This window comes from Argiope bruennichi, chromosome 8 (assembly GCF_947563725.1).
Source record: "Argiope bruennichi chromosome 8, qqArgBrue1.1, whole genome shotgun sequence".
NCBI classification, from domain to species: domain Eukaryota; kingdom Metazoa; phylum Arthropoda; class Arachnida; order Araneae; family Araneidae; genus Argiope; species Argiope bruennichi.
The window spans coordinates 125,574,323-125,589,631 of NC_079158.1; the positions used below are offsets into that span (position 1 = coordinate 125,574,323).

A 15,309-nucleotide genomic window follows, 5' to 3' on the forward strand; every position below is an offset into this window, starting at 1 on the left:
GGAGACCAAAAATTCTCTTTCTGCCGCCCGCGGAACTGCAGATATTCCGGTGAACCCCGTGCCCCTGCTGGAGGTTGGACCTTATTATAGAGTGGAGAGCACGGGGGACGACGCATCGAGCGGTGACCGCCATGGCTCCCCTAGTCCCGGAGATTACGTCATTCGCGCTTCCCTGACACAGAGCGTCGATCGCGATCGACCCGTTCACACAACCACTGAGGATTCCGAAGGCCCGGCGTCTTGCTCTACATTCAAGATCAACATTTTCCTGTAGTAGTGGGCATGTAAGTCATGTTTTTTTGTCTCGTCATTTTAAAGACTTCTATTTGAATAAGGTGGAGGCCTCGAATTGACTACAAGAGGGTTCAATATGGCCTCGGCTAGGCTTAGTGGGTGACTATGGAACTACGCGCTTCATCGAAGACGAAGGGGAAAGGGGGAGATGGGGCTACTTCTTTGTGCTGTTCGGGAAAACGATTTTTTTTCAATCGCGCGAAAATATCGTTTTCAAAATTAGCGGGCATTCTTCTTGGAGTAAATGAATCGATACAAGAGGAATGGAGTCACGAATTGTTGATCCTATAGCGTTGTATTTCAGAATTAGAGGTTTGATTTAAGAGATAAAAAGTTTATTTTTATTTTATTATTAAAGATAATTTAAAAGTAAACTTTGTTATTTTTTTAATCATTTTTGAATTGTGAAGATTTTAATTGAAATAAAAATTTACTTGGCATAAAAATATTTGACTTTAATACTTTTTAACAAGAATTTATCAAAAATAAACCTCAGTAATATTCGGTGTAAATTATATATGAATAATACAAAGATTACTTTTAATTATTTGAAGATTAATTGATACAAAGATTACTTTCTTATTATGTACTTTTTATATTTCTTATCATATATTTCTTATTTATATTTGAAAATTTTACTTCAACAGCGAGCTAAATTACCTGCATTTATTTGATTTTTAATACAAGTATTTGATCATTTATCAAAAATAAACCCCAAGGAAATACTCAAAGTGTTATCATAAGTAATTGATACACAAATTTAATTTCTATAATTATGGAAGGCATATTTTAAAAATACGTTCGAAATGTATAATGTTCAACTTAATTAGTTCTTTTATATAATTATAAATAAGTAACTCGATTTTTTTAATAAAAACTTTGGCCAATATTTTTTTATATGTAAATTGGTTACCTGTTCTTAATCATTGTTTTTATTATGTTAAATGCTTTTCTACTGAAGCGAAAAGCAATTTTTTATTAATTTAGTGATACAAAAATAACATGACAAATTGTATGGAAAATTGAAACATGATTTCTACATTTTTTTGACAAAAGGCAGTTATTCACAATAAGATTATCTGTAATTCTGAAATACTAAAAGTAGTTGTATTATTGTAAAAAAAAATCAGATATTTAAATTAAGATTTTGGAATTCGAATTTTGCACAAGAAAAAAAAATGTGATGATTCTCTTGTAACATTCACATAAACTTCATTTCAAGTGAAATTTTGAAATCTTTTTTGAATAATCTCATTTATATCGATGTTATAAGAGGAATATATAATTCATAAGATATTATTAGTTGAATAAATAATTGGAAACGTATAATAATAAAATGAATTCCATCATAACCTTTTTTTATAAATCTCTAAAAAGATGTTTTAAAATTACTAACTATTTTTATTTTAATTGATAAGTTTAAAATTTAAAAGTACTTTGACTTCGAAATTTTTGATTTTTATTCCTAGATTGATTGATTTATTTATAACTCCCTTGCACGTTGATTGGATAATATTTATAGATTAGCGTATTATTTGTAATTTGAAACATCATGTGATGCAACATATATGATCAAGAAAGTCAAAATGCTTTACAGGGCAGATTATTGGACCTTGAACTACAAATTTGGCACTTAGGTACTTCTTGGGTAATAAGTACTCACTAAAAAAAGATTTCTTCAAAAATTTTATTAGTTTTTTTTATTTAAAAAAATATCGAAATATTAACATTTTTCTTCAATAATCTATAAGCATATAATTGCATGAAATAATTGCATTGCTTTTCTATCACCTTAAAATTCAAAACATTAGCTTTTTATTGGTATAAATTTTATTTGTTTACAATGCTTTCCCATAATTTTGATATATTTTATTATCTTTTTAAGTTTTATTTTTAAAAATTATTTTTGAATACATTTTACAGCAATATTTTTCATTGCTTTAATTACTGTTATTTACTCGAGTTACTATTGCTTTAAATATATTTTTTTTATAAGTATGCTACGGTTTCTATATAATTTGAATTAAATTTTAAAAATAAATTAGAGAGATGAATCAATCTGAAAATATTATCATCTACAATATTTCGTACCTAAAGTTTGAATCTTTTTATCATTTATGTATACATATGGAAGTTTCTCTCTACCAAATGGATATTTCCTAGGCAGGAAACGAAAAAAAGATCGAAAGAATATTATTTTTATAATTTTTATGACCAATTAATACATGACAACTTTCAATTTCAAGATCACCGCTCAATCTTAGATTTTTAAAATTATTTTATTTTTTTACTGCTTGATATATTGTTAACATTTCTGATGATCGTCGGAAAGCCTTTTTCTTTACATCAAACAATTGAATCACAAATTTTTTCTTCTGTCGATTCAATCTCTGGTCTCAGGAAACATAGAAAACAAGTCTCAATTATTCCGCACGATATGCAAAGATACCGTTCCTAATATAAAATTTCCATTCGTTGACAAAAATTTGAATTTGCTCGCAAACATTGCTTATAAATAGAAATTAAATAAACCACAATGAGATGTAAGAAAGGTTAAAGAAAGATCCTCTGCTGCTAAAAAGTAAATGGAGATTATTAGTTGATAGTCGAACACCTGTTTTAGGTCTCTTTGTTATATGTTTTAACCTCACTTGAAATGAAATTTTGAAAAAGTAATTATAATAATTAAAATAATCCAACATGCTTGCACTGTAAATATAGTGAACAGTAAGTAATTTTTCTACTTTGAGGAGATTTAGCTTAGAGTTTTTACGATTGCGTAAACTAAATTTTAGAATGATATTTCAAGGTAGAAAATAAATATATTTCCGTAACAATAAGTCTATGTAAAATTAGAGAAATTATTTGAATAACTTTATTTTATTTTTCGAAATATATTTAAATACATCATAATTTTAGCTTTAAAAGTTTCATGAAATATTATAAATTATTTTATAGCTCTCTCTGAAAGCTCTAATAATATAATTCAATTTTTAAAATCACGGGTTCATTTTATTAAGAAAACATATACCATCGTCTTAATTAATATATATTTACTAAAAACATCAAAAATCTAAATATTAATATAAACGGCTCAGCTGTAATGTAGTAACTCATTATTTCATTAATTTTATTACATTGAATGTACCTCGAATGTAAACAACTTGAGATATCTGTAAAAATGTGAAAATTATTTTTTCTTCTAATTTTTGAATAATAATTCTGTGTATAAATTCTATAAAAAAATATATAGAATTCCATCTGTGAATTTGTGACGTACTATTGTTGTGACAGTAATGTACGCAAACTATATGTATGATGTTACAAGAGATATCCTTTATGCCTTTCTTATCTAGGCGACATCATACGAAAATCTCTTACTGTCACTATTCGTACAGTTCGTTCCTTTTATTGACCCTAAACCGTTTAATTATAAATGAAAAAAAGTGCATTTATTTTTTTGGAATAGAAATAATAATTATCGAATTTTATTCTCAAATGATAAAGTGTTAAAAATATTATAATTTAATGGTACAATTTTAATGGTAATTTTAAACGGTACAATTTTCGGCTGAAATTCAAAGGAAAAACGAGAAGTTATGAATGCGATGATTTTTTTTATCGGCAGTGGATCCAATTCAGGTTCATGTATTTATGCATCGAGTGCAAGGCATAGCAATCAGAGGAAAAGTGGAGGGGAGGGAGGGGGACAAATGCTTAAGGTATCTAAAGCTCATCTAATAAAGATGAGCTTTTAGCTTTATAGAGATACAAAGCTGCTGCAATTATGTTCCTTTTTTCATTCTCTATACTTCAGATATGAAATATAAAGAAAGTATTTTTACCATCCAAAAAATTCGAATTCGAGATTTTGATGAATCTCTATATTTTAAATTTCAATGAATTCGAAAAAAAAAAAAAAAATCCCTTTTTAGAAAATGTCTGTCTTTGACAAAAAAGTCAAACTTTACGCTGGACAAACGAAATTTAGTCTAAATGTGTAGATTTTTATCAAATTTTGACGAAAATTCGTTCTGAGGAAGTCTGTCGGTCCTTTTACAGTTGTAGTTCTGTATCAAATCTTGGTTTCAATGGGGCAAAACAGGGAAATATATAAACCACAAATTCGATTTTCGGATGCTGTTAACCTCATGACAGGGATTAATCGCCAAAAAATCTCGCCAAGGATCACACGATGGATTTAGTAAAATCGCTACACTCGCGCTAAAAGTTAAAATTTTTTAATTATTGTACGCCAATACCATGTAATTCATGCTCTGCTTTGCCCTAAGTGGCTCAATTTTTTGAATGCGGGTACGGGGGGGGGGTAACTCCTTTATTAGACAATAGACGAGAAAGTTTTGAGGAGACCATTCCTGCTGGTTAGTCAATACGATGAGAGGGCTAAAAAGCAATACCATGATACGGGCAACATTAATTTTTGTAAAATCACGAGGATTGAAAGAAAAATAATCATTAATAATAACTTTGTTTCCTTTCTTATTTCAGATATTCTTGTTTGTTTTTCCCCTTCATTTATGCGGTACAGTTTAAATGTTCCTTGCATTCAAAATTTGAATTTTTTTTTTTTTTTTTTTTTTTTTTTTTTTTTACAATTTTTTATTTTTTACAATTTTACTATTTGATATTTTGAATATTTTATTTGAGGACAAGTAAAAAAAAAAAAATGAAAATACTGAACTGAGTGGCATTTCGAGTAGACCTCTATTTAATACATTTTGTGAATATCTAATATACTCTCGTTGTTTTGTTGAACTACCCTCGTATTCAAAGCCTTATTTTCCTGTGTTGCTGAGGCTATTGATTAAATAAATTCCCCTTTCTATTTCCAGGGATCTCAGCGAGAGGGGCCTCCCTCCTTCGAAATACAGCAGATTAAGTCCAGATAAAAGCGATAATCGATCGTCTCGAAGTAAGTCACCTCATCTTACCAGTCAACACAGAATGTTATTTTTATATAAGAAACTAGCTAGTACCCAGCGCATTTCTGCTGCAAAAGAAATCATTCTGGCAATATCGTCTGAGATTGGAAATAGCTGTCTCATTCAATGAGAAATGATAGAGAGAATGATATTTTTTTTCTTGTGGAAAATGAATACATTCAGTGAAAGTGGATGACATATAAAGAAGGAGCATAAATAATATTTATTCTTTTATTTTTTTACTTTACTATTCAGGTATACTTTAGGGTAGACAACATTTTTTTGTTTTTCCGTTTTCAACAGAAACAAATGAATGTCTAGGCTGTCCGACTCATGAGCATCCAACATACGACTGGCCATGTGAAAAACATGGATTTTCTAGGTTCAAAGCAATAAGTTGGCAAAGTTTTATCGCCATCGGAATGGCACGGCAGGGCATAAAATAAGAACAAACAAGAATTCATTTTTATGTGTTATATATTATTTATGATGTAAGTTTGTAATACACGTCCTCAAGGGAAGATCCTGCCTTCTGCCACTTTTCTTCAGTTTTAAAATGCTTAATATAAAAAGAAGTATATTTTTGACTTCGTCTGAAATTCTTTTTACATAACCTTTTATTTCACACAAAGAAAAAAAAAGGATAGTTCATTGAAAGTGGATTTCAAAATTTCTTACCTAAAGTGAAAAAAAAAAAGTAATAAAGAAACAAAGTAACTATATTCAAGCTGAATAACATTGTTATTCTCTCGTTAACTCTCTGTTTCCCTTTGCGTCATTAAACACTGATCACAGTGATATATAGAGTTATATTATCTTCGAATGCATTCAATTAGATTAATTTATTTTATTCTTTTAAAGAGATTATTATGCTGCAACCGCGTCGACAAAACTTAAAACATTCCATGTCTTTTCATGTTTCATAAATTCCGAAACCATATCTGTTTTAACGCACTGCACTGTATGTCTATAATATAAACCAGAAAATACACGCGCCTATTTGCTTGCCACAAAGACTACTCCTTGACAAACATTATCGACATGACATTTGCATATGGCGTTCTGGGCCTATTTTTAGATCAACTGTACCATTTTCAATTTTAAAATTTATTATTGCATAATGTATTTAATTAAATAACAAAATGTGAGGTTTTTGCACAGTTATTTGCCGATAATATCTGAAATGATCAGGACATTAAAGGGATTTAGTTCCATTTTCAAGAACAAACTGTTTTCGTTTTATTTGTATTAGTTTTATTGCCATGCAATTTCTCCTTTAATTTAAAAAAAATTAAAATTTAGTTTAAGCGCAATTTCTAAAACTTATTTCTCGTAGTTAAATTTAAATCAATTTCAGCCGAATTTTTCACTCACGTGTTTTTGTCAATGTGACGATAAAAATATTTCATTGTTCTGACTTTGACTCCAAACCAGAATTCATATTTCAACCTTTTATTTAGTGAATTTTTAATATACGCTCATAATAATCCAATGATATTAGTGTAATGACTATTAGATATATCGTTTAATATACGTACATTTTTATAGAATCATGTAAGACCAATTAAAGTTATGGCTTTCTTTCTTCGGAAAAAGAAGAGAAAAGGTAGAAAAAGATGAAATACTGTGCCGTACTTTTTCTGTAAAGAACAAAAACACCTAGCGAGATGAAAGTACTTCAGATATGATACTGGCAGACAAGTTTCATGACATGAAGAAACTTCTAGACTCAGACCAATGATTCAAAGTATGGAGACAAAAAGAAATAACGGATAAGCTGCTGGTCAAGAGAGGTCAGGGAACACGAAAGAGGGAGAATAAAATCAATGAAAGATGCTGCAGAGAAAAACTTTATATTAAACTATATGACAAATTCTTATAAATGATAATATTATTATTCCCGGTAATGCTGGATTAGGGTTTGACGGTTTTTCAAACCCAGTTTTAAAAAACCGGTTTTTTAAAGTAAATTTGTCACATTTGAAAACCGGTTTAAAGAATTCATATTCTTATGTAAAAATTAATTGTAAACTTATTTGATTTGTTTAATTAATTAATTTCTGTAAATGAACTAAATGATTAATGTTAATGAACTAAATGACTAATAACTAATGATTAATTTCTGCTAAATGAACTAAAAAATTTAAACACTGAAACAAGTTTAAACTTATTATATGCTTTAGAGGAACGAATTCAAGAAAGTAGACAAGTAGAATTAGCAACTCTTTTCCTGTATTTTCAAAACCCACAAAACATTTCTCGTTCAGCGAAGAAATCTAGTGTACTTTCTTTAGCTTCAAAAACCGAAATTATTAAGTTTTCTGGAAATATATTGTCTAGAATATTTTCAATTTCTTATGTGGAAAACAATTCTGATGAAGAGCAAATCGAAGAAACTACTCATCAGAGAAATGCCTTTTAAAAAAGAAGCCATAGAAAAATCAATTCATAAGTTTCTTGAAGACCTCGAAGAAAAACTTTAAAAAATCCAAATACACTGAAAGCTGAATTTTCATTATTTGAGGCAACGAATAAAAGAATAAAATATTTGTTATGTCATGCCATGAAAACTAAGAAACCAAGCTCAGTAACTAGAGAACGAGTATTTTCAATTTCAGACAATATTGTGTTCAAAATAACAAGACTTTAGTTTTTTAAAATTCTATTTTCTCAGGAGAAATTAAAATTAGTAAAAATAATATAAATATGATTTGAAATTTTTGTTTGAGTTTTAGTTATTTTGTGTAATATGTGTATGTAATTCTTAATTTGTTTTTTTATATTTTGATTTTATTTCTTGTTATTTTATATAAATTAAATTAAATATTTTTCCTTGTTCTTTTTTTTTTTTTTTTTTTTGATAAAAATTTGAAAACGGGCTAAAACTGGATTTTTGGAAATATTGAATTTGAAAACCGGTTTTTCAAAAAGACGGTTTTTGTATAAACCCTATGCTGGATGTATCATCTGGTGTAATATAAAACGGCGTACAAGTTTTTTGCTTCACCATTCTTTCATCCTTGTGCGAGTTGAATGTGGATTCATTTGTTCTCTACTACCAACGTTAAGTCAAAAAAGAATTGCCATCTGATACGTTGAAGGAAATGTTAGACCAAATCAATGTTTTTATGTTCAAGGAATACACTCAGATGAAAGTTGATATAGCGAAAATGTAATTTTCGCTTACAAGTTTTTTTTTATATATATACTGAATTCTCTGCTTATGAAACTAATGAGTTCTTAACATACTGTCGCCGTTTGTTTTTCGAGCATTTTAAGTTCATACAGTGAACATCGATTCATTTTTTGCAACGATAAAATTAATACATGAGCAATGAAAAGGCTGCGAAGCAAAAATTCTTTAAATCACTGCTTATGAATATGTTTGTCTTCAAATGCTTCGAGAAAATGAAAAACAGAATAGCAATTAGAATTACCGAAATGAAATGTGATGCAGAAAGTTCAACTCATACTCAGTAATACGTTTTATTTAATTGTATTTAATACTGGATACAAGCGGCTTATTTAATATATTTATGGTTAAAATATATTCGATAATTTCTTAGCTTTGATGATATAAAATTATAGAATGTGGCTAATTTCATGAGACAGCTCTGTCCAACCTCAGTGACAATGTTCTGAAACATTTATTGATTTTTAACGTAATAACGTTAATGCATTATTTATTTTATGCACGGTAAAAAAAAGTCTTTTTAAATACAGTACAGGAGAAACCATTGAACCTAGAGCTATCAAATTAACAAATAGTTACTTCTTGTGCTTTATATGCTAGGTTCTCAGTAAGAAAGGGCACTTATCAGCATTTTAATTACAGCTTCAATTAAACGAATTTCGAAGATTTCCTTCAATAAGTGTGCAGCGTGTTATTGCATAAAAAACATTTTATGTCACTTTAAAATAAAATTTAAAAAACGAGCTTTTGAGTGATACTAATTTTACTTCTATAAATTTTTCCCCTTAAATTTAAGATATTCTTAAAAATATTTTCAAATATCCTTTTCAGTAATCTTTATCAGTATTTTTATAATTGTGATTATAACAAAAGTATAGAAACAACGTTAATTTTTGTGCTCTGATTTCATTCTGAAAAAAATTTACATTAATCACCATTTAATTGAATAGTCACTTCATAATATAAAATGTTAGGCAAAAAATACCGATTTTTTAAAAAAGAATTATTTAATATTGAAAAAATTTTATGCATGTTTTAACATACCACTCACTTTTTTTAAATACAAGACGAGTGTAGTTAGTCGCTGTGCAGTTGGTCATTAAAAGCTCATGACGAGTCTACTTTATCATTGTTGTGGAAGAGGTTAAATAATTTTTTTGTATGCACGTTAGAACTGTTATATAATTAAGAGTAGATATTAAAAATAAAATAAGGACAGACGAAGCAAACTCGAAACCTTATTATGATTCATTGTTTCGAACTGTATGCTGGAAGGATCCCCTTTGAATTCTTTTTCCCAATCGAAATGAAAACCATTAGTTATAATTGTATCTTTCAGTGCTCATGAACTTCGTGGAAGAAGTGAAACGCAAGAAGCCCAAGAACTATCGTTTCCACTATGAGTGGGAGAGCGAATTCCTCTTCACCATGTCCAACGGCAAATGCACCTGCCTCATCTGCCACGCGACGGTGGCCATCAGCAAGAAGAGCAACCTCAGGAGGCACTTCACCACCATGCACAAGCAGTTCAACTCCCAATACCCGGAGAACTCGTCTGCCAGAGCCATGAAGGTGGTGGAACTTAAATCAGCCTTCCCTACGTCAAGCCTCATGGACGACTGCGTCACAATGGGGCTGTCACCCACCAAGCCACCAAGTCCAGCTGCCACCACCAAGTACTTCGATTTCTTCCCGTCGCCAGAGGTGAGACTTTCTCCATTACATCGCAAAGTTTCCCTTCTATTATAAAATGTCAGAACGAAATAACCTTAGGAGATAGTAATTTAGCATTTTTACTTTCTCGCTCATGAAACAATGCAGAGAACTAGGCGATGCACTCTCCCCAGAACTTTCTCACGTCTCTCTAATAAAGGCAAATGTATGATTTAGACGAGTTTTTCCCAGCCAATTGAAACCAAAATCTGACACAGAACTACAATTGCAGTCACAAAATCATATACCAAATTTCATATATCGTCATTGGATTTTTTGAGCTTTTGCGTATTCATGCTTCTGAAAGTACAAACCTACAGATTTTCAACTACTTGTTGGATTTGGCTCAAAATTTGATAAGTGTCTACAATATAGATGTCAGATCTGTGTGCCGAATTTTATCCATCTAGCTTTTTGCTTTTGCAGTTATCCTGTTAATTTATATTCGAACAGACAGACTTCTCAAAGATTTTGCTCAAAGTTTCATGGAACTCTACAAATATTGTGTAAAGATCATATATCAAATTTCATTGCCTGGGTCAAATCGTTTTTGAATTATATTAGTTTGAGGCAGGCAGACACTTAACTAAAAATTATATTTTCTAACACAGTGAAGTCTAAAACATAAAGATTCGTCAAAGACTCTAGCTCTCATTTTTTGACGATTGCAGAACTTTCCCTATACTTCGTATACGAGAAAGTAAAAAACTTTAATAATTAAAATATTTAATCTTGAGATTTTGTAGAATCTCCTTTTTTCCATACATTCTTGAATGCGAAAAAAAACTATCTTTTTTAATGATATTTATCTATCGTTTGTGAATCCGGTAACTCAAACATGTGTTGAATTAAATGAATGAAATTTGGTCTTTGCAGTAACGTTTTAGATTGCTTTTATGTTTTGGACGAAATCCATAACTGTTTGGTAGGTTTGAAATCATAAACTCGTTTGGCTACACGCAAATGCGTTGCCTGTTTATTCTTCTGTATATTCATATTGTAATATCCTGATCTAGACTGATCAAATAACGAAGCAGAATTTCCAGACAATTCTTTATTTTACAGCCCTATATATACAAAGAACAACTTGTTCTAATCTTGGTTAAATAAATAGATATTTACACCTGTAGTAGGAGATACAACAGTCAAATTCGAAGGTTTTTCTTGGAACTCAGTTCTCCATCTGTCAACACGACAACTCCAGGGGTAGTTTCTCAGACTCCGAACTTGTGGGCGTAGTCCAACCGTCCTCTCCAATTCGTTTCTTCTCTCGTCTCTAAAAAAAAATCTCCACTCTTTATTTCGGCGACAATCTCCACCTCTTTATTTACATTGGTCATTTGAGCTCTCCTTCGGCCAATCAGAGTTCAGCCATATGCTCTCTCAGCGGCGCCAGTGGGTCGTGGAAAGGTCCTTTCACAAAGAGAAACATATAGTATCCAGATGTTTGGACATCCTTTCTCTTTGAAGGTACTATCAATACCTCTGGGATGAGGAATTCCATATGTGGTCTTCCATTGTAGTCGCTAATGAATAGATTAGAGACCACCCAGGTGAAAAGATCCACCATCTGGCTATCTCGAGGAGTTTAGTAATTAACAGCGACGACACAACGAATCAGTATAACACAATGTCTTATCACCACTGGGAAACGGGGAATGTTACAATATGCATGTTGAGGTGATAACTCAAAACAGCAAAGTTGATTTGGTGAGGGTTTTTTTTTTGTTTGTTATTATTTATTTATTGAGTGCTTTTAGTAAATTGTGAGTGGAGTGATCAAGTTTTTGTTTCAATCGATCGAAAATAAGATATCTTAATGACATGTTTCTTTATTATACTAAGAACAAAACGCGCCAGGATAGGTGAATGATGTGAAGAGGGAGAACACTCTCGTTTATGCTACCAGATTTCAACTTGGTCCGGTCTCCCAGTCTAGAGTCTTGAGTATTCGTAGCCTCCCAACATTACTGAAGACACGATACCTCGATTAAGTTGATCTAGGGTTGTTTTTAAAAAATTATCGAATATAGGGTGGAATCTGATAAACGGAAGTAGTAAATGCAATGGCGGGCTAAGACATTTTGATAGTGCATACATTACGAGGTGCCTTTTTTATTACACTTATCTATTTAATTTCGAATTTCAATAAATTTTTAAACCATATTATTTATATTAATATTAATTACTTTTAAACCATATATTTATTTTATATTAATTACTTTGTGCAATGAAAATGTATACTTTTTAGTTATTTTATTGATTTATTTAAAATGACATGCATGACATCCATTTTTATATTCATTTATATTTAAACAGATGTTTTGGTCTTTATAACTGCTATAAAAACTACAAGGAACATAATGAAACAGATAGGAACCTGCCTAATTATATCTAATAAAGTGTTGATTTTATTCTAATATGTTTAAGAGCATCACATTTGAATGTTTTATAAAATTATTTGGCTACTAGTATTTTAGCGTTTTTAATTGAGTCTGCCTGGCCCTCTTCTCAAAAGCACATCATTTATTAGATCTTTAGTTGCAAAATATATATGGCATGTATTGTACTATTCGTTTTTAGTTATGTCATCCTTATTTTTATATGTTATTAATTAATAGCAATATTTTTATATAGAAACAATATTTCAGTACTTTTCCGTTTGTTTGGTATTTTGTTAGAAACTGTTGCCGCTTACTACATAGAAATAGCATGAAATTCTTAATTCCACACGTTCACTAATAAATTTGTATTTTGGTTTAACCTTTTCGACTTACTTCAACCTTTATGAATTTGTAATCTCGCTTCCCAGTGCAGTGACTCTCCTGGTAAGGAAAACTGTTTTACAGGTAGTTCTTACGGATGTCGGATCAATAACTCCGGCCTCTTCGACAGACTTGGCGACCATTTGGCAGACGAATTTGAATTTCTAGAATCTACAAGAATCTTGGCTTGGATGCTAGTTATAGTGGTTTCTCTAGAATCTTCTTTGTCCTGACATGAAAATTATAAAATTTCAGACATACAACTGCAGTTCAGTCGTGTAATCAGTATTGAGTTAGTAGTTGCTCTCAGTTCAAACGGTTGAGCGTAGCAGATGTTCGAAAGTTGTGAATAGTCGTGTAAATTCTCTCTCCTACGGAGTTCTCTCTAAGCTAGTGTAAATTCTCTCTCTTGGTATCTGTGTGCTTGTGATTTCATGCAAATTAAAGCATCTTTATTTATATTGAGCCTGTTGGTATATTTCACCCTACACTCACTGTGCCGCCTCTTGAATTTTGGATTTTAAATTTTTCCTAACAATATAGTTTAATGATTAGTTACCAATTACTCTGAATATCTTTCCTTTATATATTCCCTTTCTTTTTATACATTATTAGTTAACAGCAGTCTTTGTATGGGAGCAATATTCCAATATCTTTCCATCTGTTTGTAATATGTTATTGCTCTCTTCATAGAAATGTCATAAAATTCCTAATTCCATACTCGTAAAGAATTGGACTCTTGGTTAATTTTTTCGAGTTGCTGTCATCCCTTTCGAATCAAATCTTTGAAACGTACATTTCTAAAGAGAGATTTAAACAAAACCAAGCAACGCAAAATTATTCTTTATAAAATTATTTACGCATTTATGGTAAAGTTTAAGAATATATATAAAAAAAAACATTTACCTTTCCTGAAGATGAAAATTCAGTACATCAAATAATTTGTCAATTTCGAACACAACATCGATGGCTGATGAATGTTTTTTTTTTTGACCTAAATAATTTTTTGTTTCCGCTTGTTCAGGCGTTTATTGTCACTTCATTAGCATTTACAACTATAATTAAAACATATTTAAAATATTAAATTGTATTACGACTAATTTCAAGTTTTTTGTGTGGTTTAAAACTGTCTCACCCTGCATGAAATTTGGAACGCTCTTTATACACTTAAACATAAAGAGTGAAGAGTAAAAAAAAAACTGAATTTAACTTCAAATTTTACCGCCTACATGAAATAATTTATTGAAACATATATTTTAAGATTATTTCCTGTTGAAATATTTAATTTTGAATTATTTCTGAGTAATATTAGTGAAATTTCTAATTCTGAAGGCAATTTAAAATATATGATATAAAAAGTAGCAGTCAAAACATTCAGTATAAAATTTTAAAGATCTTTTAATAGACTAAAGGTCTGGAAATTTGCTCACAATAAATTTTGAAAGACAATAATTGTTTCAAAAGTTAACAATTTCCTACAACGTATCACAATCATTTATGTATATCACTCTATTATACAGTGTATAAACAGATCCATTAAAAGTGTATTTGCATGTCCTATTTTGTCTGTTGCACGATTATGAGTGCCGCTACGCCCTTTTATCTAAGCCATTTTATGTGTTATTTTCATCGAAGGAGTGTTTTATGGTTTTAATCGCAAAATGTTACAAATAGTTTTTAATATCAGGTTGTTCAACTTCGTTCTAGATCTGTTCCATAACTGATATCAGTTTTAAAAAAAAAATCTTTTGAAAATATCAATTTGGTATGTAGACACATAAAAAAAATATCTCTCTAGTTTTCTTTTGAAATTTCGAGAATAATTTATTTCAAGTTGTTTTTGCATTCAATTTTCCTTTTTTGTATTCAGGGTATCAGTTCGTATTTTCCATAGAATTTCGATGGAAATACTTCTCTATTTCATGACCTTCCAATTCTGCAGGTTGTCACCAAGCCATCAAAACCATCACATCTCTACATTAAAATCTAATTTCAAGAGTTAGCTTAAATCATTTTAAAGTTCTTAAAGCTTAAATAATTTTAACATTATTCCCTTTTAAGTAATTATATTTCGTACATTTGCACCAAGCAGTATTAATTTTGATTTAGATCTTTAAGAAACTTTGAAAAAACCCCCAAGCTTATATAAATGTTGTAAGTTTCTAGATAAGTATATTTTCTTTCTTACAGTTTTATTTCCTCGGATATGTTTCTAAAATTAAAAACGTTATAAATTACATTAATAAAATGAAATATAAAATTATGAATTTCGTCATTGTTTAATCTTTAACCTTTCTTTTATTAATTTACTTTTCACAATTTTATTTGTATTGTAGCTCAAAATCCACTAATTGTCAGAAATTCGATTTTCTCCATTGATTCTGGTTCTAGATTATTCGGG

The 15,309-nt window shown here is 30.0% G+C and overlaps 1 protein-coding gene across 1 annotated transcript; it reads left to right on the plus strand.

Moving 5' to 3' along the window:
• Positions 1-107: 107 nt before the first annotated feature.
• On the plus strand, positions 108-13,141 carry LOC129980762 (uncharacterized). The gene is made up of 4 exons (XM_056091147.1): positions 108-284; positions 5,148-5,227; positions 9,770-10,134; positions 12,956-13,141. Coding segments are annotated over exons 1-4 (633 nt in total). The 5' UTR covers positions 108-282.
• Positions 13,142-15,309: the final 2,168 nt, after the last annotated feature.